General features: G+C 42.3%; 1 protein-coding gene and 1 pseudogene across 16 annotated transcripts in view; both read right to left on the reverse strand.

Annotated features, from left to right (window-relative positions):
- Nucleotides 1–6555: 6555 nt before the first annotated feature.
- LOC311588784 (selenoprotein K-like) lies at nucleotides 6556–7090 on the reverse strand (annotated as a pseudogene). Its single transcript has one exon. The product of its transcript is annotated as a selenoprotein K-like (transcript).
- Nucleotides 7091–11816: 4726 nt separating this feature from the next.
- SETD5 (SET domain containing 5) overlaps nucleotides 11817–27632 on the reverse strand; it is an 86675-nt gene continuing 70859 nt past the window's right edge. For 11 of the 15 annotated variants that reach the window (XM_084766741.1, XM_084766740.1, XM_084766745.1 and 8 more), the window contains 7 exons: nucleotides 26444–26521; nucleotides 25613–25860; nucleotides 19239–19709; nucleotides 16760–17058; nucleotides 15412–15545; nucleotides 14900–14988; nucleotides 11817–14411 (listed from right to left, as the gene is read on the reverse strand). In XM_084766741.1, coding sequence (XP_084622867.1) covers nucleotides 13803–14411; nucleotides 14900–14988; nucleotides 15412–15545; nucleotides 16760–17058; nucleotides 19239–19709; nucleotides 25613–25860; nucleotides 26444–26521 — 1928 coding nt within the window. In that variant the 3' untranslated portion in view covers nucleotides 11817–13802. The remainder of the gene's footprint in view (nucleotides 14412–14899; nucleotides 14989–15411; nucleotides 15546–16759; nucleotides 17059–19238; nucleotides 19710–25612; nucleotides 25861–26443; nucleotides 26522–27632) is intronic. The other 4 variants (XM_084766734.1, XM_084766735.1, XM_084766732.1 and 1 more) reach the window with 1 other exon arrangement.

Here is a 27632-nt window from a genome sequence, read left to right on the forward strand (position 1 = left end):
CCAACCAGAAAAATCAGTTGCTACGAGTCTCATTCTGTATCCCAGGATGTCATCAAAGTTATGGTAATACTCCTGTCTCAGCTTCCCAAGTGCTGCTATTGCAGGCATGAGCCATCATCACATCTAGGCTTTCCTTGCCTTTGCTTTAAGTAGTCTAGTTAAAAGCACTGAAAGGACAGCTGAAGATGTAGTAACTTAAACCTCATTGGCTGTGCTACCCCTACGACAGGAAGCTGCTGAGGAGCACCAGACTTAAGTAGGGTGATAGCCGTAAAAGCTTGTGACCTTCGGTGTGGATACAGCACAACCACAAGTGAATACCAGCCGTTTCCAGTCATCTTACTGGTGGTGTGTAAAAGGACCATTTTTTTTTTGACTGTCCTTAATTGTTTATTGGGCATGAATTTTACAAATGTTATGTGTGTTAGCCATAACGGTGGAGCTGGAGAGTATTGCGCCTTCTCCAGGACACATGGCGAGAGCCACCAATAGTGTGGTGGAACTTGTGGCCCTTTCCAAAGTGTCAAAGGAACTTCATGTGAGACTGAGCTCAACCCAACAGCGCCGTTGGAATCCAGGACTCCTGGAGTAGAGTCGAGGGATGACAAACACGGATGATAAGATAGAGATTAGGCAGAGTCGGTGTCACCACCATGAGCCATCTTGTCATTGGGAGAAATCCCTTATCTGACCACAGACGGGATGGATGTCCTGGCTCTGATGGCTGGCACGATGTGGAGATGGATTCTTGTTGTTTTTAGCAAAATGGCTGATTACAAACAAGTTTGAAGGACGAAATGTGCAGTTTTAGCCTGGAACACACCAATGACGTAAAGTTATTAAAGATAACTAGAGTCAAGTTTGAAGGGCTCTCGCCAACATAGAGAGGGTTCTCCTCATCAAAGATGGGGTGCTCTCGAGCAATGATTAGGGTTTTATATACAACCAAAATAAGACAATTAAACATGCTTAAATCCACATATTCATATCACACCAAAACAATTGCTCATTTGGAAGATACTAGACATACCATACCCTACTTTTTAGGGTTTACTTATTTTTTATTTATGTGTGCGAGCCTGAGTAAAGTATATATGCACCATGTGTGTGCAGGAGCCCACAGAGGCCAGAGGAGGGCATCATATCCCCTGGTGTTCCAGGACATTGTGAGGTGGCATGTGGGAGCTGGGAACTGAACTCAAGTTCTTTGGTAGAGTGGTGAGTGAGTACTCTTAACCACTGAGCAATCTGTCTAGTCATCCCCTAGGCGTTTACTTTTTAGAAGTGAAGATGTAGCACAGTGGAAAAGCACTTGCCTAGAATACACACGGCTCTGTATTTGATCCCTCACACCATAAGGAAGCAACAACCAAAAGGAAAAATATCCTACCCTCCTGCAAAATAAAGAGCCTCAAAACGTTGAAATGGTCTAAATTCTATTCCATTGAAAAATATGAGACAAATATCTATACCCATACACACACAAACATACACACACACACAACACACACAAACATACACACATGTATACACACATATATAGACACACGCACATGCATGCAAACACATATACATGTACACACAAATATACACATACGCACACACACAAACATACAAACACAAATACATATACATGTACACACAAACATACACATATGCACACACACAAACATACATACAAACACACACAAATACACATAATATATATGCACATATATACACACATACATACACATATATATACATACACACAAACATGAACACACACATGCATGCACACATGCACGTGCATGTGACTACTTAGGATTTTTTTTTCTTTACAATCCAACCATTTGGACCAATGAGATGGCTCAGTATGCAAATGTACCTGAGGCTAAGCTGAGTTTGATCTGCAGGACCGAGATTTGAAGGAGAGTATTGACATGCACAAGACATTCTCTGACTTCCATACTGGGTCCATGGCACACATACATATACACACAAAATAAAATCCAGTATCTTTTATTTATTTATTTTCACTTCATGTGTGTTGGTGTTTTATCTGCATGCATGTCTGTGAGAGGGTGTCAGACTCTAGAACTAAAGTTACAGATAGTTGTAAGCATCCATGTGGGTGTCGGGAATTGAACCCAGGTCCTCTGGAAGAGCAGCCAGGGCTCTTAACTGCTGAGCCATCTCTCCAGCCCCCAAATCTAATATCAGTATCATTTTCTCCATCTCCTTCTCCTCCTTCCCCCTCCTCCCTCCCTCCTCCTCCCTTTTTGAGACAGGGTTTCTCTATGTAGCCTTGGCTGTCCTGGACTCACTTTGTAGACCAGGCTGGCCTCGAACTCACAGAGATCTGCCTGCCTCTGCCTCCCAAGTGCTGGAATTAAAGGCATGTGCCACCTCACCTGGCTCCCAAATCCAATATCTTAATTAGGATTTTTTTTCTTTCTTTTTGGTTATTGAGATACAGACTAAGTCTTTAGGAGTGGTTCTCAACCTTCCTAATGCTGCAACCCTTTAATACAATTTCTCATGTTGTGCTGACTGCTGAATCATAAATTTATTTCATTGCTACTTCATAACTGTAGTGTTGCTATGGTTACAAGTTGCAATTTAAATATTCTATATGCAGGATATCCAATAAGCAATTCCTCCAAAGGGATGATGACCCACAGGTTGAGAACTGGCAGAAAGAAGAGACCCGAGAAGGATCAGCTTGGCGAGTGTTTGGGATATGTGTAGGTCATGAGGATTAGTTTATTTTAGTTTAAGAGTAGATTAGTTCGGGAGGCAGAGGCAGGCAGATCGCTATGAGTTCCAGTCCAGGATAGTCAAGGCTACACAGAGAAACCATGTCTCGAAAAACAAAACAAAACAAAACAGAGCAGATTAGTATCAGTTTAGATTCTTTCCAGCATAGTGCTTGCAGCTTTAAAGTATGTTTCAGTCTCTTGTGTGGTTCCGCTTCCTAGGCCGAACGATACATTTTTTTTGTAACAGAGCACTGGCCTATAGTCTAGGTTGGTTTCAAATTCAGTGATCTTCTGCCTCAGCCTTGCAAGTGTTAGTGTAAGGCACTATGTCAGGCTTGGGATGTCTTGATATTGGTCATCTGGGGTTACATTTATTAAGTATGTATTCTAATTTGTTTTCTGTTCCTGTGGTAAAACACCATGACCAAAGCAACTTAGGAAAGGGTTTAATTTATTTCAGCTCACACTTTATAGGGTATCATGTGGAGAAGCCAGGCAGGCAGGAACTGAAACAGGAACCTGGAGGCAGGAACTCAAGTACAGACCATGGAGGAATGTTGCTTACTGGCTTATCCAGATAGCTTTTTTTATGAAGCTTAGGCCCAGGGGACCTATGGGTAGTACTACCGGAGTGGGCTGGGCTCTCCACATCAAGTGCCTTAGTTAGGGTTTTATTGCTGTGAAGAGACACCATGACCAAGGCAACTCTTATAAAGGAAAACATTTAATTGGGGCTGGCTCACAGTTCCAGAGCTTTAGTCCATTATCATCGGGGCAGGCAGACATGGTGCTGGAGAAGGAGCTGAGAGTTCTACATCTTGATCTGCAGACAGCAGGAGACTGCCACACTGGGTGTGGTGTGAGCATAGGAGACCAAAAGTTCGTCCTCACAGTAACACACCTCCTCCAACAAGGCCACATCTCCTAATAGTGCCACTTCCTATGGGCCAAACATTCAAACACATGAGTCTATGGGGGCCATCAAACTAACATAATCAGCAATCAAGAAAATGTTCAAGCCAGGTGTGGTGATGCCTTTAACCCCAGCACTGAGGGAGGCAGAGGCTGGCAGATCTCTGTGAGTTCCAGGCCAGCCTGGTCTATAAAGTGAATCCAGGGCAGCCAAGGCTACACGGAGAAACCCTGCCTCAAAAAAAAAAAAAAAAAAAAAAAAAAAAAGAAAAGAAAAGAAAATGTCCAATAGATAATACCCACAGGTTAGTCTGATGGAGGCCACTCCTCAACTACAGTTTCCTCTTCCCAAATGACTCTAGTGTGTTAAGTTGACAAAAAATAATTACATATGTTTTTTTCCCTCCTAATTTGTAGCTGCAGTTATCTTAGGACAGTTCTTTTCAATTGTAGCTTTGGTGCTCTCCTGCCTCTTTGGTGTTTGTGTTAGCTGTCTTCAGTATTTGTCACTTAAAAAAAAAAACAAAAACAAAAACCCAAAGCGCTGGGCATGGTGGTGCACACCTTTAATCCCAGCACTCGGGAGGCAGAGGCAGGTGGATTGCTGTGAGTCCAAGGCTAGCCTGGTCTACAAAGCAGGTCCAAGACAGCAAAGACTACCCAGAGAAACCATGCCTTGAAACAAACAAACAAACAAACAAACCAAACCAAAACCCAAAGTTTATTTAAAGCAGCTTTACATTCATGGCAAAGTTGATGTCAGGCGTGGTGGCACACACCTTTAATCCCAGTACTCGGGAGGCAGAGGCAGGCGGATCGCTGTGAGTTTGAGGCCAGCCTGGTCTGCAAAGCGAGTCCAGGACAGTCAAGATAACACAGAGAAACCCTGTCCCGAAAAAAACAAAAACAAAGTTGATGGAAAAAGGTCCTCACATTCCTTCCTGACGCAGAGCTGTCCCCACCAAACAACGTCCTACACAAGACTACTTAGAACATGTGCTACAGTTGATGAACCCACACTGACATTTCATTATACATGAAGTCCACAGTTTACATTAGGGCTCTGTGTGGTACATTCCATGAATTTTGAGAAAGATATGACACATATCCTCTGTGCACTCATCATATAGAATAGTTTCACTTCCCCCAAACTCCCATCTCTGTCTCTACTGCCTGCCGAGCATTACTTTTCCTAGGACATCATGGATGGGACTGTACAGATTAGTTTCTCTTACACAGCAAGATCCCAGTACTTGGGAGGCAGAGGCAGGTGGATCTCTGAGTTTGAAGCCAGGCTGGTCTACACAGAGAAACCCTGCACCAAAACAAACAAACAAACAAACAAACAAAGCATTTAAAGTTCCTCTCTGTCTTTATGTGGCTTCTAATAGATCATGTCTCCTCCCTCAACCATGAGGGACGATTGGAAAACTACATATTCAAAACATACAATGTTTTACATACATATACATTCTAAGAATTAGTGTACCCATCACATTTCTTTTTATTCATTTGTATTTATTTATCTACTTACTTTATGTGCTGAGGACACTCCAGGTCTACCCTCTAAGTCACCATTTGTGCACTGGGTCTGGAGGACTTACTCACACCATCTGCCTGTTGAACATTAACATATCATGGTTTCCAATCCTGTGGCCTCTGGCAACCACCTTTCTGCTTCTGAGTTGGACTCTTTTAAACTCCACATATAAGTGAACTCACGCAGCATCCCTCTATGGCTGTCTATTTCACTTAACGTGTTGTTCTAAAAGGTAGGACTTCCCATTGGAAAGATCCTTTCTCATCTGCACGGCCCTTCACCTTGCTGACTTTATCCGACTTTGTTCTTTCTGATGCTACTGCAAATGGAGACTTGACTTCCTTTGTGAGAAACTGTTACTGGGTAGAAATGTAACTTATTTGTGTAAGTTGGTTTGTTTGTGTAGCCCTGGGTGGCCTCAAACTTGCTAGGTAGCTGAGGATGACTTTGAGCTGCCGATGCTCCTGCTTCTGCCTCCTAATTCTGGGGTCACAGGCTCACATAACCATACTAAATTTGTAAATTGATTTCATATCTTGCTACTTTACTGAATTTACAAATCTTGACAGCACTTTGTTGGGTCTTTTGGGATTTCTGTATGTATGGTTAAATGACCCTCTCTGCGCCAATGTTTATTAGTCCAGGTTGGCCCACAACTCAAGATCCTTTTCATTTAGCCTTCCAAGATTATGAGGTATGCATATGTTGAGCACGTATGCCAGGGAAAAAATTCCACTTGTTTGGGAATGCCTGATCCTTCTAATGTGCTGAATGCAGCAAGCATTTCACTTGGTATGGGAAGAAGATGCATTTTTCAGGAAATGGCCTTTTTATTACAAAGTAACTGCCTTCCAGAAATGAGCATCTCTCTGTTAGCCTCCTGGGAATTTGTTTTCATGCTCCTATTTGGTTATTTCTATATGTATACCGTGGTGCTTTATAGCTTTTGCTTCCAAGTCTCTCAGGATGTATGCTGAAAACCTTTCTATGCATGTTACTTGCTATCTGCATATAGTGTCTGTTAAGACCTTTCTGCCTGTATTGTTTGTTTAAAGGACAGCCTTTATTTCTTCCAGATCAAAGATTTTGGGTTTGATCATAAAAGATGAAGAATCAAGCTTTGGAACCTAAAAATATTTACTTATTAAAATTATATGAGGGCTGGAGAGATGGCTCAGTGGTTAAGAGTGCCGCCTACTCTTCCGAAGGTCCTGAGTTCAAGTCCCAGCAACCACATGGTGGTTCACAACCATTCGTAATGTGATCTGATGCCCTCTTCTGGCCTACAGGTGTATGTGCAGACAGAACACTGTATACATACTAATAAATAAATCTTTAAAACTATATTAATACCTTAGTAAACTATACAAAAAAGATAAGGAGACAAACATGAACATTTATAGGACTGCATGTCAGTCAGGCCAGATCCTGCAGAAGGAATTCGCAGCATGACCTTATGCGTCTGTGAGGACACAGAGCAATCCTTGTTTAGACATACCCCACCTTACCCTGCATGATCCACTCTTCACCTCTTGATGGCTTCCTTTTACGCATGCGCATGTCTGGTTGCCGGCTTCTTAGAGCAGACACTTACCTTCCTCATCCACCAGCCACTGGAGGAGGGTTGGGCCACGAAGATGGCTGATTCCACCCATTCTTCGTGGAGCGTTTCCTGGTGGCCTCCTTCTATCGTTGTACCTGGAATTGGAGGAGCTGCCACAGCCTCGTCTTTTTTTTTCACATCTCACTGAAGCAGAGTTTTGAAACAAAAAAAACCCAAACAAACCAAAAACCCCACAAATTCTGCTGTCCCCTGGAAGAAATCTGTTATAAAAGACAATCTCCATGGGGACTGCTTCTAGCTGTCCAACACTTGTCCATTTGAGATGTAAACCATCTTTCTTCCGGTTGTCTGCTTCCAAGCAACTGATAAGCTCTGCCTGTTCTTATCTATCTATCTATTGATCTATCTATCGATCTATCTATCTATCCATCCATCCACCCATCTGGTGTGTGTGTGTTGAGACAGGGTTTCTCTGTATAGTCCTGGCTGTCCAGGAACTCACTTTGTAGACCAGGCTGGTCTGGAACCCAGAGGTCTGCCTGCCTCTGCTTCCCTGAGTGCTGGAAATAAGTGTGCCACCACCACCTGCCTTATTTTTGCCTGTTTTTGTTAATTTGTTTGTTTGTTTGTGATTTTTTTGTTTGTTTGGGTTTTTTTGGTTTTTCAAGGTGGGGTTTCTCACTGTAGCTTTGAATGTCCTGGACTCACTTTGCAGACCAGGCTGGCCTTAAACTCAGAGATCCACCTGCCTCTGTCTCCTGAGAGCTGGGATTAAAGACGTGCGCCACCACACCTGGCCTAACTTTGTTGTTTTTTTTTTTAAGTGACAAATACTGAAGACAGCTAACACAGATACCCTTGTATGTGTCATAGGTATTTCAACAGAAGCACCAAAGAGGCAGAAGAGCACCAAAAACTACAACTGAAAAAAAACTGTCCCAAGATAATTAAAGCTACAAATTAGGAGGGGAAAAATACATATGTAATTATTTTTTGTCAAGGCACATGCCTTGAATCACTTGGGAGGCAGAGGCAGCTGGATTGATGTAAACTCGAGGCCACGTGGTCTATAAAGTGAGTGTAGGACTACACAGAGAAACCCAGTTTCAAAACTGAGGGGAGTCTCCTTCTTGCTATGTGTGGAAGGTATTAAAAATATAGACTGAAAATCTGAGTTGCTTAAAATAGTCATAGACATTTCACATCAAACTGCTTCTCTTGAGTTGGGAAAAGTAGTTACTAAATAACCTTAGATGAATCACTTTAGATTTTATAGAACAATCTTAGTTGCTCTAGTTCCTAAATTATTTTATTTAATGGAATTTCTGCCCTCCCATCCCCCTCTCTTTTAAAACCTTTTTCCTGTCCTATTTGGATTCCATAAGGTGCTCCACTGTAAAGTTTCTTTCTGGAAGTTACTATCAGGAGGTTTTGCAGTGAACCCAGCTTAGCTTCTTTGACTCACTGCTAACTCCTTGGTTTGAGCCACTATTTTCAAGCTGCTCCCCGAGTGCTTTAGTGGCACCCAGAGATGATTAAAGTTGGTGTCAACTTGTTAAGTTTCCAGCTTTGCTGGAATAAATGCTGTTATGAGACAAATGATCTCGAATATGTAGGGGCAGGTAAAAATTGAAGAAGCCACTTTTCTCTTGATTATTACCCTCTCTCCCAGTCTTCGTTTCTTTGAGCCTTATTGTGCATTATGGCAGTTATCAGTGCAGTTTTGAAGCAAATGGTTATTCCTTTAGGACAACTCTGCAAACCTTACTATAGGTAAGGGTCAGGACTAGTGGGAAAGGCAACAGTCAGGTGATTCCTAGTAACGGTTGGGCTCATGGTATTTCTAGTGGTTGCTACATTTTCCTAGGTAAGCTGTAAAATTTCCGATGATTTGGGTATTCCTAAATTTTAATTAAAAAAAAAAAGACATGGGACTCCTCCTTACATGTTGTTAAATGTAACTGATAACCGCTGACATGGACAGGAGGCTAGGCAAGTGTTAGAAATATGTACGGCTTTATCATGATGCTAACTCACATCACTAAGATGGCTCAGGGTTAAGAGCATGGGCTGCTCTTCCAGAGACCTGGGTTCAATCCCCAGTTACCAAATGGCAGCTCCCAACTGTCTGTAACTCCAGTTCAAAGTGATCTGCTGGCCTCTTTTGGTCTCTAGGTGAGCTATCAATGATTAAGGGAAAATAAAAAAAACTCATCCTTCCTATCTATCAGCAAATAGATTTATTCACAACAGAAGCCATAAAGTGTGCCTCAACATTGTGTCTCAGTTCTCTTTTTCACCTTCTAGTGTCTGGCCTGATTCCCTTCACAAAATTATGATAAATGCTACAATGACCACAAAACCACTTGTTTTTAGAGAAGGACCATGCATCCTATTTTCCATTTATCTGAGGCAAAATGTTAGATGGTAGACGGTGACACTTTCTAGGTATCCCTAGGGCATCCATTTCAAAACACCGTAGGAACCCTTGCCTTCCAAGCGCTTTACTTTAGAAACAATGCTGTTGCCATATTGGAATACTTTACACACCCAGCAAAGCAGTTGGTTAGAGGTACTGAGCCAATCAAATCCACTGTCAAATCCTGCTGCGTAACTGCAAAACATACCTTACGTCAGGTACTTCTCATCTCCAGCATTGTCATTTTAATAGGTCAGGGTTCTCTAGAGTAACAGAACTTATATAATGTGTATGTACATATATGTACACACACACACGCACATGATTTACTGAAATGACTTACAGGTTGAGGTCCAGCTGATTCAACAATGGCAGGGTGTAAACTGAAAGTCCAAGAATCCAGTAGTTGCTCAGTCTACAAGGCTGGGTGTCTCAGCTGGTCTTCTGTACACTCCGGACTCTTAAAGAAGTAGGCTCTAATGCTAGTGAAGGAATGGACATCCTAGCAAGGCGAGGGCAAATAAGCAAAGAGCAAAGCAGCCTTCTCCCATGCCCTTACGTTGGCCTTCACAGGTGTGGCCTAGGTTAAAGATGTGTCTTCCCACCTCAAGTTCCAGATTAGAAGTGGATCTCCCAGCCAGGTAGTAGTGGCGCACGCCTTTAATCCCAGCACTTGGGAGGCAGAGGCAGGCGGATCTCTGAGTTTGAGGCCAGCTTGGTCTACAGAGTGAATTTCAGGACAGCCAAGGCTACCCAGAGACACCCTGTCCTGAAAACAAAACAAAACAAAACAAAAAAAACCCCCACAAAACCCAAAACAAAACAACTGGATCTTTCTATTTCAAATTAACCAAAATGTCTCGTAAGTGTGCCCTCCATTTTTGGATTTTAGTTACTCCCAAGTGTAGTCAAGTTGACAACCAGAAATAGTCATCAAAACTGTCACTGCATTGTTTGCCTGAACAATTGTTAATGCTTGGAAACTGTTTTCTCAGTTTCTATTGCTGCTTCCCTCAACAGAATTAAGACAATCTTAAACAGTAACTGCTAGAAAACAGCAACCAGCAAACCACAGTACATCATGCCACTTTCCTGCTTAAAACCTTGCAGATTTTCCACATTGCTGAGAGTGGACCCTTTTAAAGACGTCTATTTAGGGGCTACAAGCTACTGCCTACTAACCAAACCTAACCTGCCACCTGTTTATAGCAGTGCTGGGCTTTTTGTTGTTTTGTTTTTTGTTTTTTGAAGACAGGGTTTCTCTGTGTAGCCTTGGCTGTCCTGGATTCACTTTGTAGACCAGGGTGGCCTTGAACTCACAGTGATCTGCCTGCCTCTGCTTCCCGAAGTGCTGGGACTAAAGGCGTGCGCCATCACGCCTGGCTCAGCAGTGCTCTTTTACTGGAGCTCAGTCACGCACTGTCTACAGCTGCTTTTATACAGTTCCTAAGAGCTGAGTAAGAGAACAAACTACACAGCTCAGCCCATCCCCTCTATTCCATCACTTGATTTTCAGCTAACCTTTCCCAACTCCATCTCAATCAAGCCTTTTCTAGTGGAGCTCTTACTTCCTGAAATTATTAGCATCACCCAGTGACCCCTGTCATCATTACGGTCTCAGTTCAGCGTCAACTCCTTGGAGACTTTCTCTGACCTGACAAACGAGAGTGGGCCTTTCAACTACTCACCTGTTCGGAAAACACTAAGACTGGGTTTTTTTTTTTTTTTTTAACAATGGTGAGAAAGGTTTTACCTCAAATTACCTAGTTTTTTTCAACACTGCAACCAACCTTCAGTTATCCTCGGATACATGCAGCACACAGGGGCTTTAGATGACCCCGACATTGCAGGCACCATCTAATAGCACAGTCAGGAGCCAGTTGAACATACCACCTTCTTCTACCAGGCCTAACCAGGGTCACAGAGCTGCTTCACAGCCAGTTTCACCTGGTATATACTGGCCTTGATACTTACCATTGAAGACAAGTGCTACCTCTTTTTCATGCAGGCTCAGTATCACGGGAACATGCTTCCTGGTTTTTCTTGGGGAGCTCGTCTAAGGCTATCTGGAGTGCTTCTGGAGTCAGTGTCTTGGGCTGCTAAAAGACAGGTGACAAGTGGTTTGTCTAGATTTGGGTCTCCTCCAGTGATACGTTCTTGACCCACAAAGCTCTTGTGGTAGGGGCTTCCATTTTTATGATTTTGGTGAAAACATATTATGCACGTTTATGGAAAAATAAATATTATTGCATTGTTTTCATCATGGGAGTGAATATTAAAATCACACTACTTTGTCTCTCCCCCAGAACATAAGCTCTAGGAGAGAAGAGACCTTGCTTTGTTCTGACCCATTTCCATTTTCCTCAGCACAATATGCTTATAATGACATTGTCTTTAAATGAGAAACACCAATGTATAACTTGCCGAGTAAACGATAGACTCCAGGACACCATTCCAAGTCAAGTCAGCTTCCAAAGTTGTGTTCCAATAGTGCAGAGTTGCATTAATGTTGGCCCCACTATAGGCACAACTCCACAAGATCAAGTCTAGATATGAGTCCACCTCGCCCTTGGTCAGGTAGGGCTAAATCAGAAAAGTGACATTCCAGAACTGAACAAACACATTCTTAACATTGGGCTGATTATGGTTAAGAATTTTATTATCAAAATTATTACATCTCTTGTGAAAGTTCAAATGTTACAGCAAGGTGTAAACACTCCACTTGAGGAAGAAGCAATGCTCCTTCCCTTCCAAGAGTCCCCCCTCCCCCCCTCCCCCCCAGAGGTCTGGTCTTGACAGCACCCTGCCCACACAGAGTGGCTGGGGTCTCTGCACGTGCCAGGCAGGGTGAGGGCCGCCTGCCCGCTGGCCTCTCCCTTTAGCTTTTAGCCAAGGGGAGAATGCAAACCCCAGCCCAAATGGAGAGACATTTACATACGTTTTATATAATATACAAAGAAACCGGCATCCCAGGCAACATGATTTCCACTCCCAATGCTCTCCCAGACTGATAGGTTTGTGGGGAAAACAACAAAAAGAAAAGTACTATGCTGAGGGTTCAGCATTAAAAACAAAGAACTAAAATCAAAACAACAACAACAACAACAACAAAAATCTCCCCTCATTTGAGCAAACACCTGATTTCAATTTTGAAAAGTGAAATTTTGTAACAGTCACACACAAAGAGAGAAGACTGTGCATATGATAGTTGTAGGTCAGAGTAGAAAAGATGAAAGAGGAAGGGAATGGGAAAGAAAACAGATTAGAGGTAAGGAGGGAGACTCACAGTATATCTTGTCCAAAAGAAGTACGGTCCACTGCAGCACCAGGGGTCACACTGTCATACACTCACTACCCTACCATGGTTATAGCTGAATACAAAATTAGATAAATAAAAACACGCCAGATATTACAGTAAACAAGTGAAAGAAATAAGCTGGCAACCATATGGAATTTAAAAAAATTGTGTACCCCACCTGGGCTGGCTTCAGGGCTCCTCCAGGGGTGTACAACAGGCACAATGCACTGATGGGGGAGAAGCCAGTCTGCTCTTGTCTCTCATACAGAACAGTGTTAGGGGTATGGGTGACTTGTTAACTCTCTCACCTGCCCACTCTCATATAAGCAACCCCCAAAGTAACGTGGGGCAGGCCCCACACACAATCACAGCCCTGTCGGTGCCACACCGCAACCCTATCTGTCCCATTCTTACCCTGCAGTCTTGAGTGCAAGCTTCTCAGTCATGGAGGCTATCCTGCTCTCAGGATGGCTACTCCAGATTAACTGGGAATAAGAAAATTAAAATTCAAAGATTTCCCCAGACCACTAGATTCTTCCTAAACTGGCCTGCCTCACTTCTCTACTTCCTTCACAGGGCTATTAAGCTGTGAAACAACATGGGAAGGAGGAATGGGATGGTAACAGCTGGAGCACAATCCATACCAAATCTACTCCTAAATACCCAGGAGCTGGCCACCAGCTCCTCTCAGAGAACCAGGGAAGCCTCAGTCAGAGCAGGTGCCAAGCATTCCTGTCCCTGTCCATTTCCTGGTGGCTTTAAGACAAAGGTAGGGAGCACTCTTGGTGAACACACCTTGACCATGCACCTGCTTTAGGAATGGTTGTCTCATAGGGAACAGTTACATACCTACCTTTTTTTTTCTTAAGTGCATAAAACCCTAACACTACTCAGATGGCTTGGGGCTTTGAGATTGGCTCTTTCCACTTTTTCTCTTTTGATAAGAAAAAAAAAATTTTTTTTTTATTGAAAAAGATGTCCTTACTGCACAAGTGACTACAGGCTACAGGCAAGGATGGGAGACAGGCTTCAACACAAGTCATTGCACTTAGAACCGTTACTAACCAAAACACCATTTGCTTGTTAACAATGTACCCTTAACAGCAGGGAGAAACTTCTTTATAGTCTCTGCTTCAGACAAGATTTACATCTTTCTCCAAGGCCAGAGGCCAGTCATGACCACAAGTCTCATTTCTTGCCAACCAGACCCGTTCCTCTGGCACCTTGTACCCCTCTTCCCCAGCAATATGCTCGGCCTTGGTTCCAGAGGCAGCTGGAAGGAAGCAGCTATGGGCTCATTCAGTTCAGTTTGCCCATATCCAGAAGCCCTAGGAAAGTCCTGTCTGAGTCTTGACTCCTGAGCCTTGCAGCGGCTGGAGTCGGTACTGCTGTACACCCCCACTCCCACGGTGCGGGCAGTGCTGTGAGCTGGAAGCCGCAGACGCCCTGGCGGCCTGGTAGGCAGCTGGCTGCCCAGCACCAGGCAGACTGATAGTCCGTAAGTCTGACGGCAAGGACGACCTAGAGTTCTGAGGAAAGGAGGTGGAACTCAGAGTCCCTGTGCTGGGCTGAGACACCGAGTCTGAGGTTGGTGAGTCCGAGGGGCCCTGTGCGGTAGGGCTAGCAGCACTCGAAGAACAGCTCCTCCTTGGAAGATTGCTGCCAGTGCTGTTTCCAGAATGCGGCTGGCTGCTGTAATACCCTGGAGTCCCCGTAAATGGGGCCAACGAGTCTGTGGACACAGGGTGGGCAGGGCTGGGGTAGGATGTGGAAGAGAGGGATGATTCTGAAGAGCCATGAGAAGGAGGGTTTCCAGGTCTCAGTGCAGTAGTTCGATAACTGTATCCTGGAGATTGGGTGGGATGTCCTCTAAAGGGGGACGAACTCTGCTGAAGGAGGCTTTGTGATTCTGTCCGTGGACTGTCACACTGCAGGAGCTTGGAAGAGTTGGGAGGAAAGCATAAGGAAGTTAACACAGTCCCTTCAAGACTCTGAAATGCTTTTAACATTCTACTTTTATTCTTCACATGAAAAAGTGGGGTGTGTGTGTTTGCATGTTATGTGTTAGGCCACTAATGTGGAGGTCAGAGGACAACCAGTAGGAATCTTCTTTCCTTCCACTGTGTGGGTTCTGGAGATTACAGTCAGGTGATCAGGCTTGACTACAAGTTCCTTTACCCACTGAGACATCTCACTAGCCCCCGAGCCCAAAAAACCAAACATTTTTAAAGGATACCAAAAGCAGCCAAATGGCTGTCTCTGATCTCATTTGCTTTACTGAGATCTCTTGAGGTAAGCAGATGATGACTGACTTACAGGGTTATTGAGACACAGCCTGCAGCTGACAAGTATATCATGACTAGGCAAATGGCATCTAAACCCTATAAGCACCTGTCTTCCTACAGCAGGCAGTCTCTAGACTTACCTGATAACTATATCTGGAGGGGCTGTAAACAGTTGCTCCTTTAGAGAGTGCTGAGCTCAACGGCTCCGGGCCTTCTCCATCTGCAGGGTCTGGAAGGTATTATAAGAGTCAACTTGATTTCTCAGAATACTTAGGAAATTAGCATCATTTGGTCAAATCATCAATGTTATCATCAACACATGCTGCTCTCTGTGATAAAATGAGCGCAGCATGCCAGAAGGGCAAAGTAAGTGGTTAATTATGCGCTAAATTTTAAATGCCTCATCTTATTCTTGTATCCTTCTTTCTCTTCATCCTTCATGGAGGTGGAGGCCCGGAACTTTGGAGATGAGAGTTACAGAAAAGTATCCCTTGGGAAAAGAGCAGACAGACAGCAAGCAACACTAGACTCATGAATACTGTAGCCCAAAGAGTAAGACTGAACTGGAAGGTAGCACAGAGAAGAACCCAAGTGTGCCAGAAACTGACTCACTTATCCCAGCATTTGTTGTGAACTGCAGGCTCTGGCTCACCTGACTCTTTCTCTGTGATGTTACTCTCCCATGTGGGAGAAGGCTCTCCCTTTTGGGCGACTCTCACACTGCTTCGAAGAACTTTAGGGATGCTTCCTCCTTCTCGGAGTCGTTCAACTGATGTAGGAACCATCCTGCAAATGTACCAGAAATTAAGGGCCAGGAGTTTGAAACACATAACATGACAAAGATGGTGCAGTACTGTCTCTTAAAACACCTTCACAGTATTTTCTTAAGGAACTACTGAATACAGGCATTTCCTCTGCTTCAAACTATATAATGCAATAAAGCAGACATTAACTTCTTTTAAATTGTTTTGAATATAAAATGCCTTCCCCTGTGAAGCTGTGTTCCTGAAACATACACTATAGTTTAATATAGGATTCTTAGATTAATGAATATAGTAATTTGAGACTTGTCTCTTTCCAGGCTCATTTCAAGATTCCCATGCTTCAGGGTCCCTGAACCTACTGGCCAGATAATCTGGCTTGATCAGTGAACTCCAGGTTCAGTGAGCAATCCTGATCTCATAAAATAAAGTGGAAAATGTTAGAGCCAGACACCCAATGTTGACCTTGGGTGTACCCATGTGACTGTACCCTTCATTCCACCTCTGAAAAAAGAAAAGAATGAGTGCTGTACTCCTGGCTGGGGTACTGTGAAGCATATTTATAATCCTAGTACCCAGGAAGCCAAGGCAAGTGGATCAAAGAGTTCAAGGTCAGTTTGGGTTACAGAGCAAGACCTCCAAACCTTAAAAAACAAACAAACAAACAAACAAAAAACAAAACAAAACAAAACAAAAAAAACCACTGCAACCCCCCCCCCCAAACCAATATTCCTATCTCATTCAATACTCAAAACATTTTGTTGCTCTGTGTATGTTAGCTGCATGGGACAGAGTTCCTCATGAATTAGAGAAACTTGTCATCAGCAGGATGGTTCAGATGGTAAAGGTGCTTGCTACTAAGTCTCAAGATCCAAGTTCAATCTCCAGAACCAACATTGTGGCATGGAAGAACTGATTCCTGAAAGTACCCTCTGATTTCCATATGCACGTATGCACACACACATTTAAAAAATATAAAAAAGAAAAGAAAGAAAGAAGAAAAAGAGTAATCTGGCTGGACTGTTTACTTACCTTTCATATAAAATAAGACAACCGAAGACCTTTCTAAAATAAAATAGCTTTTGTGGCTTGTACTGACAAGCTGAAGAGGACAGATGGCAAATTGGCTGCCTATCTCAGAAAAGTGCTCCTATACATTTTAGGTAAAACTAGAAATGATCTGTAACATATCCTTCCTACCTGAATTGAATTATAAAAGCTAATTTAATATAAACTTACCACCTACTGCTGATGTTTTCTTGAGGTCTGCAGTGAGAAGACGACGTGCCCCGGGAATCTGATGGGCTTACTGCCTCCACATGGGACGCGGAGGAATGAGATGGGGAGAACTTTTTGTGAGGGGATGAGGGGGTTCGGGTTGAGGATCCCTGCACACCATGGGCACCAGTGTCAGAAACAGAGTTACTGCTGCCTTGCCCAGTTCCTGCAGACTTGCTTTTGCTCTGTGAAGAGTCACTTCCCCCACCAGAATTCTCCTTGGCTTCTTGTTTCCGTTTGCGGTACTCTAGCAAGGATACCTAGATATGAAAATGAAACAGTATAATTAGTGGCTTACTAGCAACAGGGGAAAGAAAAGATGGGAGTCTTGGGTAAAGCAATAGCAATCTATGCAGACAAAACAGGCAACAATCATGACAAAACGTTATTGTATTTTTAAACTATTATCTATGTATGTATGTTTGTGCATACAGGTGCCTGAGTTGGAAAATCCCTGGAGAACTAGAGTTATAGGCAGTTATGAGCCATCTGAGGTGGGTGTTGGGAACTGAACTCTGATCCTCTGGATTAGCAGTATGTGTTCTTAACCACTGAGGAATCTTCCCAGCCCTTATACAATAACCTTTTTCTGATTTAAGCCAGTCAGAAACTGGTGAGAACAAAGAGAATATTCAAAATGTCATTTGTGAGGAATGGTGTTCAAATAGACTCTATCTTCTTACTTTCTTCAGAGAAATCTGTGAGATTACTACTACCTTGGTCAACTATCTGTTATATCCAACAGTGGGGGCATCTATAAGAAGCAGGGCAGAAAAATGGAATGTTTATGTATCCTGGATAAACATTCTTCAATCCTTAGGGACATCTACTCTTTAAAAAACTAACCCACAATAAATGAAGTATCACTAAGAGGAAAAAGCCAGTATTTCAGGGTTCTTCATACTACTAAAATTTTGAAGACAGACAATGAAATAAGGATTATTTGTATTATATATAAGGGAATAGAAGTATTAAAGAATTAAAGCAAGGAGAAATTATTTCATTTTTATACTTCAGCAACCTGTCTGTAACTTGGAAACTTTTCCCAAATCCTTAAAACCACATTCTCATCTTTACTTATTTTTTTCCTGTCAACACAACAGAGCCTTTTCCTGTCCACCCAGTACTGTGTTTTATTGCCTATTAAGCTTACTGTAGAATCTTGTTTCTTGGCTAATCTAGAAGTTATATTAAGGTATAGAGTAAACTTATTGAGTTTTTAATTTTTTATTTGTGTGTACTGCACATACAATGGTATATGTATGGAGTATGTGCATGTATGGAGGTCACAGGGTAACTTCAGGAGTGGCTCTGTTCTTTGACCTTGTTTTTGAGGGAGTTCTTTTTACTTTTGCTCTTGAACTATGTATGTGAAAGTCTGGCTGATTCTTTGTTGCTACTTTGTATCTTGCTCTGAGGCCGGGATTATAGACTTGAGCCACTCAATCTGGCTTTGGTTTTAAGTAAGAAAATCTATTTATGTATTTGTGTGTGTGTATATATGTGTGTTGCATCATGTGCTTGCCTAGTCCTGGCAGAGGTCAGAAGAGGGTGTTGATCCCCAAGGACTAAAATAAGAGTCACCATGTGGGTGCTGAAAATTGAACCTGGGTTCTCTGGAAGAGATGCTCTTCATGCCTAGCTCTCTTTGCCCTTTCAAAAGTTTTCTATCAGCTGGGTGTGGTGGCACATGCCTTTAATCCCAGCACTCTCTGTTATACAGAGAAATCCTGTCTTTAAAAAAAAAAAAAAAAAAAGCCTTTGTAGGTCAAAGAACAACTTGGGAAGTGGTTTCCCTCTGTGTGTCTTGGGGATCAAACTCAAGATTTGCCAGGCATGGCAGAAAGTGTTTATCAACGGAATCATCTCACTGGCCTTGCTTTGGCTTTAAAATAATACTTTATTTACCTGTCTGTATGCATATGTGCCTTCAGAGGGAAGAAGGGGATGAGATGCCTTAGAGCTGGAGTTATTGTTGGTTGTAAGCAGTCCCATGTAGGTATGAGGCTCTCAACTCAGGTCCTCTGACAGAGCAGTAACTGCTCTTGTATGCTGGGCCATCTCTCCAGTCACCCAATTCTTGACTTTATATTGTTAAATTCAGTACAAAAATCTGGCATATCACAGATGTCTAATGTATTTTAGAAATAATTTCTGAAACAAACTCTATCTTCAATTACCTGTATTTCTGAAACCAGAAATGCAAAGACGTTTGCCATGTTGTATATTTGAAAGTCAGTACTGCTTATGCAAGGCTTTGAGCCCCCACCATTATGCCTACTGTGTGCTAGAGTTTCCTTTTCATATCCTAGGGGCTCTTAGTTTTGTACTTAAGTGTTAAACATAGAGTGGGACAAGTGTTATGCATTGGAGCTTGGAAAGTTCTGAATTATCTGGGTAATATTCTTTGAAAGAGACCCTGTGTAACACAAATACTTACTTTTTTCCTTTGTGGTGGGTTCTGAGGAGCAGATGGGACTCCTTCACAGGCCCTTTCACCACCAGGTGACATGGATCCCCGAGAGAGGTCTTTTATAAAACCATGTTCATATCTGCTGGAAAAGCCTTCTGCAGGGGAACAATATCCACCATCTAAATGCAAAGGCTTCCTGTCCCCCACCAAGGGCGATCCTCTATACAGTCCATCTGCTCGAGGCATAGCGTTCAAAGGGGAGTAGGCGTACATCAAATTGAACTCTGTCCTAAATGCCTGATCTGAGTTTCTCAACAAGCTCTGAGGGCCATCTCCACTCCTGTTTGGGAAGCCAGCCTCGGAGGTGGGAGCAACGGAGGGATGAGAAGCCAGGTCAGGATGACTGCAGTTGAGCAGGGAAGGCCTATCAGCGCAGCTGTGAGTGCTGGAGTCTGGGTATCCCACTTTTGTCAGATCCAGGTCTTTTCGGTGACAAAGCTGAAAGAATAAAGATCAGAGATATAAGGCATGGTAGAAAGGAAACAGCCAAAGGGCAGAAAGGGAGTAAAGGGGCACAAGTGTACAAGGAGAGGGAAAGAAGAAGAAAGAAGGAAGAAGAAGAAGAAGAAGAGGAGGAGGAGGAGGAGGAGGAGGAGGAGGAGGAGGAGGAGGAGGAGGAGAGACTCATTAACATTCATAAAAGTCCAAGGAGCAAAAGTGTCCCTATACCACATTACTAAGGAATCTCCGTGTTGGGTGAGAATACTGGGGAAGCTGGCATCAGGTAATTGCTCAATTCATTCTGTGTCCTCTGCTGTCTACCAATGTATCAAAGCACAGCTAAAGCCTATCACTGAAGTGTATGGCAAAGCTAAAATGCACCAGTGGTAAATCCACACACTCTCCTTATCTTTAGCTCCTAACACCAAGATTTTCTCTACCAGGTCAATTGCCTACAAAGAAGGTACCAGAAATCTAAATACAATGTCAAGTATTAACCAAGAACAAAACAACCTATACTTGCACAACAAGATGGACTCAAACACCCAGGAAATCAATAGTTAACTAGTAGAATACAATCTTTTCAGATTCATAATCTATAGAAAATTCTGGTGACTCAGAATTTGGTTAATTCTCAGCGAGTTGGGCCCTGATTATTTTACAGATTGAGATTAAAGATCAGCTAATTTGCTGGGCAGTGGTGATGCATGCCTTTAATCCCAGCACTCAGGAGACAGGGGCAGGCAGATCTTCTTGAGTTCAAGGCTAGCCTGCTTTACAAAGTGAGTTACACAGAGAAAAAACCCCTGTCTCAAAAAACAAAAACAAAAAAATCTGCTAATTTCTAAAAGGTACAGAGATTATAACTTTCTCTTTAGGAGGAAAAAGGCTCCATGTAGATTTACAGGGTTAATAATTACTACAATTATCTACAGCTTATAATAAAAGTTAATAGTAAAAAATCTCAATTTTGGATCTCTGCAGCAAGAGTGTTTCTGAGAAAAGCACTCAGGTTGATATCCTAAGAGGTGCCAATCACTCTACAGCAACTATATCCCAGTCACTGTAGCTTGTAACCCAGAGTGTGGGGTTATGCTTCCTTGCATATTTACACCCAGCAAGGCACTCCAAGAAAACAAAGCCAAAGCAAGTTGGATTCCCTTAGGGAGCTCCTCACTTATCACCCAAAGTTGTCAGTTTAAACTCCAATAATACATTGCTGACATGATACTGGATCAGTGCCTATAAACTTTACTTTCCTTGTTAACAAACAGGTATTATTCACTACTTTCTTAAACAAGGCTCTCATGCACACAGAATCTGCATCTTTTGAAGATTCTCTTCCTTAATGAAACTCTTCAGCCATTGCTTACCCCAAATGACAACAACAAAATCAACCACAACATATACACAGCTACTTAATTTCCCTTGGTCTATTCCCATGGTCCTGTACAACAGTTAAAAAGAGGAGTCACTCTTCTTGTTGTGAATGAGTGGCTGCCCTCCACCTCCACAATCAGAAAGAACCACACTCATGCACACTCACTCTCAGCCTCCATGTGTGACTGAGATGTTGTGATAACTACCAACTGAGGTGACAGGGATATGTTCAGGAGGGTATGTTCTGGAGGAAAGAAAAGCATCTTGTTATTTATTTTCGAGTCAAGAAGCAAAACACAACAAAAAGTAAAGGCAAGCATGGAGGTTAGCCACAACTTTTGGGGATAGGAGTAGGGATGGTTAAGAATGCACACGGCATGGTGGCACATGCCTGTCATCCTAGCACTCGAGGATGCAGAGGCAGGTGGATCTCTGAGTTCGAAGCCAGCCTGGACTACAAAGACAAGGCTACTCAGAGAAACCCTGTTTTGAAAAAACCAAAAACCGAAAATGAAACAACCAAACCAAACCAAAAAGAATGCATATAGAAATGTTTAACTGCAGAACTCATCTCCACCAGCAAAGTGGTTTGCTAAATGCTTCTTGGTGTCTTGGAAAGCACTTAAGAAAAACTGGTCACAATGTCTCATGCTGAAAGTAGACACTCAAGTAGAACTCAGGGAAGAGCTAGGTGAGATGGTACAATGTTATACTATTTTATGACTTAGAGGACTTTCTTATGGGATGTACCTTATGCCTTAGTCTTCCTAGAGAACTGTCTCTTCACCTCACACCTTCTGACCATAGTCTTTCATAATTCTCTCACCAGCTTCAGACCTATCAGCTATCTAGAGGTATACATACCTGGAAACCAACAAGAGGAGACGGCCAGTTCCTCTCAAGCACCTCTAGCAGAGTTAGAATCCACTGTACTTTACAGATCACAAAACAAACAACCACCAAACAAACACCCTCCAATACCATGTATACGTATATTTCTTCTGTGACCTATATAGGATACATAGGACAGGGCATTTAGCTGAGGCAGTACCTCTCTTAGCACATGGGGGACAGGACAGTGAGCTCTTGATGGGATGATGTGAAGGGCAACAAGAAAGCAAAAGTTATGACAAAGACTGAGGGGCTGGATAAGGGGAGGGCTCTCAATATACACATTATGAACAACTGTGGCCCAGAGAGCAGACATAGGCTACACCGTGATAGGTTATATGGAGGTACTTCAGCAAAACAAGGTTTGGAGAGTGCATGTTTTTCAATGGGGAGGATGCAGGGTGTACAAGGCCTGTGTAAGATCAAGAGCAGAATATAGATCTGAGAGTACACGACCAGGGAAAGGCAAGGCTAAGAATACTCTGTTCTCTCAAGTTGTTTTCATTCTTCTTGATTCTTTCCCCTCATTCTCTCTGTGTACCTCATCCCCTCAGCACTAGATATGTCCCCAATGCATGTTTCCTATTCAAAGTTTTTTCCTCCCCACTTGACGTTGGCTTTACTTGTAATAGTTTTTTATTTCACTGTCACTTTATTTTTCAAAAAATATTTTGAGATTCTATTTTTACTTTATGTGTATGAGTAGTCTGCCTGCCTGGCTGCATGCTGTGACCAGAAAGGTCAGAAGAAGGCATTAAATCCTCAGAGACTGGAATTTCAGATAGCTGTGAGGAACCATAAGAGTGTGTTGGGAACTCAAAATTGGGTCTAGCCTGCATTTTATTTTCTTAAATTCTATCAAAAATTTGTTTCAACATTTTCTTCTTCTAAATAACAACTGTATGTTAAAAAAAATGTAATATAGAAGTAAACTTTGTACTATGTCATCTTTCAATATACTATTTCCTTTTACAAGACAGGGTCTTGCTAATGTGCTCAGAGTGGGCTCAAACTTACAGTGTCTTAAACTGTGGGGATTATAAATGTATGGCCAATGCCCAACTTTGTCATAGTTTTTGATAAAAAAAAGCTTGCAAACCAACCTTTTTGTACTTAAATATAGCAAAGACCATTGCTATCAGATTGATGACAAAGCCTAGAATGATGGTGATACTGTTTCTGTAATGATGAAATGGTGACACTGCCTTACTAAATTAGTACTTTATAATCATGTGTCTGAATTTTTGCTATTTAACGTTACTTCTTTCCTTCCTGATAATCTTTTGAAATTTATTTTATTTTTTCATTTTATTGTATGTATGTATGTATGTATGTATGTATGTATGTATGTATGTATGTATGTAAGTAAGTTATAACTGCATATATGTCTGTGTACCATGTGCCTGGTGCCTATGGAAGCTAGAAAGAGCATCAGATCCCTGGAACTGGAGTTAGGCGGTTATGAGCCAACATAACCCTGGGAATCAAAGCCCAGTCCTTCGCAAGAACATCAAGTGCTCTCAACTGTTAAGCCATTTTCTAGCCTCTTTTAACTTTTAACTTAACTTTTTAACTTAACTTAACTTTTAACTTATCTTTTAACTTAACTTTTAAAAAATTATGTGTCAATGTGTATGTATGTATCTCTGCATGTGAGGGCAGATGCTTGAGGAAGAGACAAAGGGAGCTCCATCTCTTAGAGGTCGGGTTATAAGTAGTTGTGGCCCACCCAATCTGGGTGCTAGCAATGGAGTTCTGGTTCTCTGCAGGAGCAGTACAAGCTCTTGACTACTAAGCTATGCTGTTAGTTACTTGTTTTAATGTTTAAACATTACATTTATTTATTTTATGTCTATGTGAGGAAGTCATAGGTTCAATTTGTTAAGTTGGTTTTCTATTTCTACCACGTGGGACTGAACTCAGGTAGTCAGGCTTGGCAGCAAGTGCTTTTACTTTACCGACAAACCAATCTGCTTCTTGGTATACCTGTTTTGTTTTGGAGACAGGGTTTCTCTGTATCCTTGGCTGCCCTGGACTCGCTTTGTAGACCAGGTTGGCCTCGAACTCACAGTGATTCGCCTATCTCTGCCTCCTGAGTGCTGGGACTAAAGGCGTGTGCCACCACGCCCGGCTGCTTCCTGGTATTTTAAAATTATGCTTAGAGATTCACTAAAACCTACGTTTTCTCTCTTAAAACACTTCATTTACATAGCATTTTACAGGTATTAAAAATGAAGCAAGGGTAGAAAATGTATAAACTTGCTTGTTTTGGAAGACTTCCTATTTCTGTAATTTCACATTATAATGAAATGTGCTATGATAAGGTACAGCTCTACCTTACCATAAAATTCTATTGCTAATGTAAAGTTTCACTGTTAGGTAGACAAAGTTAGAAAGGTCTGAATTCCTCTTTAGTATCTGATTTAAAAGAATGATACAGGAATATGATAAATACCCTAGAAAAACCAAATGAAACCAGAATAGTACTTTTTCCATCTAGTAAGGTTTGCTCTATAGTAAGTGAAAACTCGACTGAGTTAGAAATAGAGCAGCACATCGACATTGGTTCAGTTATTAGCGCCTTTAGAATCCAGGTGTTGTCAATCATTACACAGAAACGTCTCAAGAAGAGGTTGATCAAGACAACACCCAGGAGCGAAAGTCAGAGGTTTTTAGTGGGTGGATCAAGTCCCTCCCCCATTTAATTAAACCAACATGCAACATGAGGTGGTTTTGTTTGTTTTGTGTTCCTCCCCACCCCAAGTCAGGGTTTCTGTGTACCCCTGGCTGTCCTGGACTCACTCTGTAGACCAGGCTAGCCTTGAACTCATAGAGATCCTCCTGTCTCTGCCTCCTGAGTGCTGGGATTAAAGGCGTGCACCATGCCCAGCAAAAGATGTGTTTTTAAAACACATGGGTTATATTCACATCTGCCACCTGAAGTTGAATATACTGAAAGGACTGAGTATAACATTTTTAGGAACAGCCAATATACATATTTTTAATGTAATGAAACCATGGATGCATGTTACTAGCCTCTAGTGTACCTCTTAGTCCTAATGTGTTATAATGAGGGAAAATCCCCTGCAGTGGGAAAAACAAAAGAACAACCCCTACCCCCCCCCCCCACCCCCACTTGCTGTAAGCAATACCCCAATGTTTCTAAGTCTGTTTCCTTGAGGTGGCAGTGGAGGTACCAAAGAACCTGGGAAAGACACTTTACACAGGAAGAGTCCTAGACACACAGACCTGAGCCTTTATAGTCAGAGCTCCCAGGCTCATGAAACTAATGGGTACCACAGGCACCTAGACACCTCTTATAACCGACACAAATACTAAAGATAAAAAGACTCTGCATGCTTACTACCTAAAATTAAGATCAAAGGACTGAATGCCAAAAGAAAAGTGAATGGGATCTAGGCAGCACTATTACTATTCTGGCAAGAACAGGGGCTGCCAAGACAGGAGGCTACCATCTACCATCCCATAGTGACCCTAGGTTGCCAATTTTCTTAGAAATGAAGAAGGAAGACAGTTAAGAAACATTTGAAATGATATTATATTTGAAATGAAAAGGGATAAACAATGACTTTCTTATCAATCATTCCCAACAACCAAATCCCAATCACCTCAAACTGCAGAGGAGTGTTCGAGCGACTAGCAGTAGTAAGAGATGTGATTGGTGAGAACATGAGGCTGTATCCATTTCGACACTCCTCTTCTCCTGGGTGAGTCTGGCCAGGTGTGGTCAACTGGGGACTCTTTGAGCCTGAGCTGGGAGGGGGTGGTGTAACTGGAGACAGAGGCCGAAGCAACTTGGTGATATTCTGCTCCATCAGATAGCGAGACTTCCATTTCTTTAATGGGCTCAGTAAGTCTGTGAAACACAAAGCTTGGATGAGAGCTGAATCATATCTTACTGGAAGGAAGGTAGCAAAAGCACTGACCTCTAACTGCAATGAACCCTCTTTTTTTGTTTGTTTGACTTTGGCTTTTTTTGAGACAAGGTTTCTCTGTATAGCCGTGGCTGTTCTGGACTCCATTGTAGACCAGGCTAGCGTCACAGCGCCCTGCCTTTAACTCTTCTTACACCTCATCCCATTAAATGATCTCTAATCAAACCCAAAGCCTAACATACTATCCACCCCTCCCCCAAGACAGGGTTTCTCTGTGTAGCCCTGGTTGCCCTGGAACTCACAGAGATCCAACTGCCTCTGCCTCCTAAGTGCTGGGATTAAAGGCGTGTGTCACCACTGCCCAGATAACCAAACATATTTCTAATCACTACAATGAATTTAACTTTTGAGGCATTCCATGTCTGAGAGAAACTCTACATGAATACAGACAATTTTAATGAACAAGCCACCAAGGGGTTTACTTTTTTTCCCTCCTGAAGTGAAACATTTCAGTTTTAGAGAATATTAAACTTGTGTTAAAACCACTCTACTTAACTTCTATACCTGCTAAGTTGTCATATCTGTATTTGTCTTTTCTTATGTATCTATGTGCTCTTTCAGCAGCTCTTCTGGCAAACACTCCTGAGTAGGAGACAAACATGATTTTGCATCCTCATCTAGCTCCTGGAGTTCAACAGTTGAACACTAGGAGCGAGAAAAGACAATAGTTTCTATAAAAAAATTCTCAATAGCAGGCTACCAAGATAGCAGGCTACCAAGAAGAGACTTGATACCCTATGAGCATATAAAGGGGGAGGAAATCCCCCTCAGTCACAGTCATAGGGGAGGGGAGTAAGGGAAAAATGAGAGGGAGGGAGGAATGAGAGGATACAAGGGATGGGGTAACCATTGAGATGTAATATGAATAAATTAATAAAATTAAATTTAAAAAAATTCTCAACTCGTTCTGATTAGACTAACTGTACTCTTAGGTCCATTTTAAAAACCAAGTTACTGTACTAGGTATTTTAGTGACTGTGTTCTGTGGTTACTTGTTTTGTTTTTTTGAGACAGGGTCCTGTAACTTGCTGTGTAAACCAGGCCAGTCTCGAACTCAGAGATCTGCCTGCCTCTGCCCCACGCCCTAGTGCTGGGACTAAAGGCATTCGCCACCAGGGCCAGTATGGTTACTTGTTTTTAAGGACAAAACATATCTCAGAGAACAAATCTTTATTCACTGGGTAGTTAAAAACATCATTTATTTACTTAGTATATGCTATATGCAAAGTTAGGTGTGTAAGGGTCATTACATACTGTTTCGAAAGACCTTACAGAAAATGTGTAAAATATGCTTGGAGCCCAAATGAAGGTGGAAGAAGAGAACTGACTCTCAAGTTATCTTCTGAACTCCACATGCATAGTGCTGCCCCTCAGTAATAGTGATAAGCACAAACACCACCCTTCAAAGTAGGTAAAGTCAGATATAGTGTCAAAGAACTAGAGCCGCAGCTACTCAAGTGGCTGAGGTAAATAAAAGGACTGCTTCAGCCTAGATGTTCAAAGTTAGCCTGGGCCTCAACAACACTATGAATTCCATTTCTTAGAAAACAAAACAAATAAAAGAACAACACTAATTAGGTGATGTTTACCAGGCATTGCATGGTATGCTTGATATGAAAACAAGATGTCTATAAATCTAGCATTACTGTTATCATCATCATCCTGTACAGAAGATGAAGACTCATGTGTTCCC

The sequence above is a fragment of the Acomys minous genome, assembly GCF_964271855.1.
Source record: "Acomys minous genome assembly, chromosome: 17".
NCBI lineage: Eukaryota > Metazoa > Chordata > Mammalia > Rodentia > Muridae > Acomys > Acomys minous.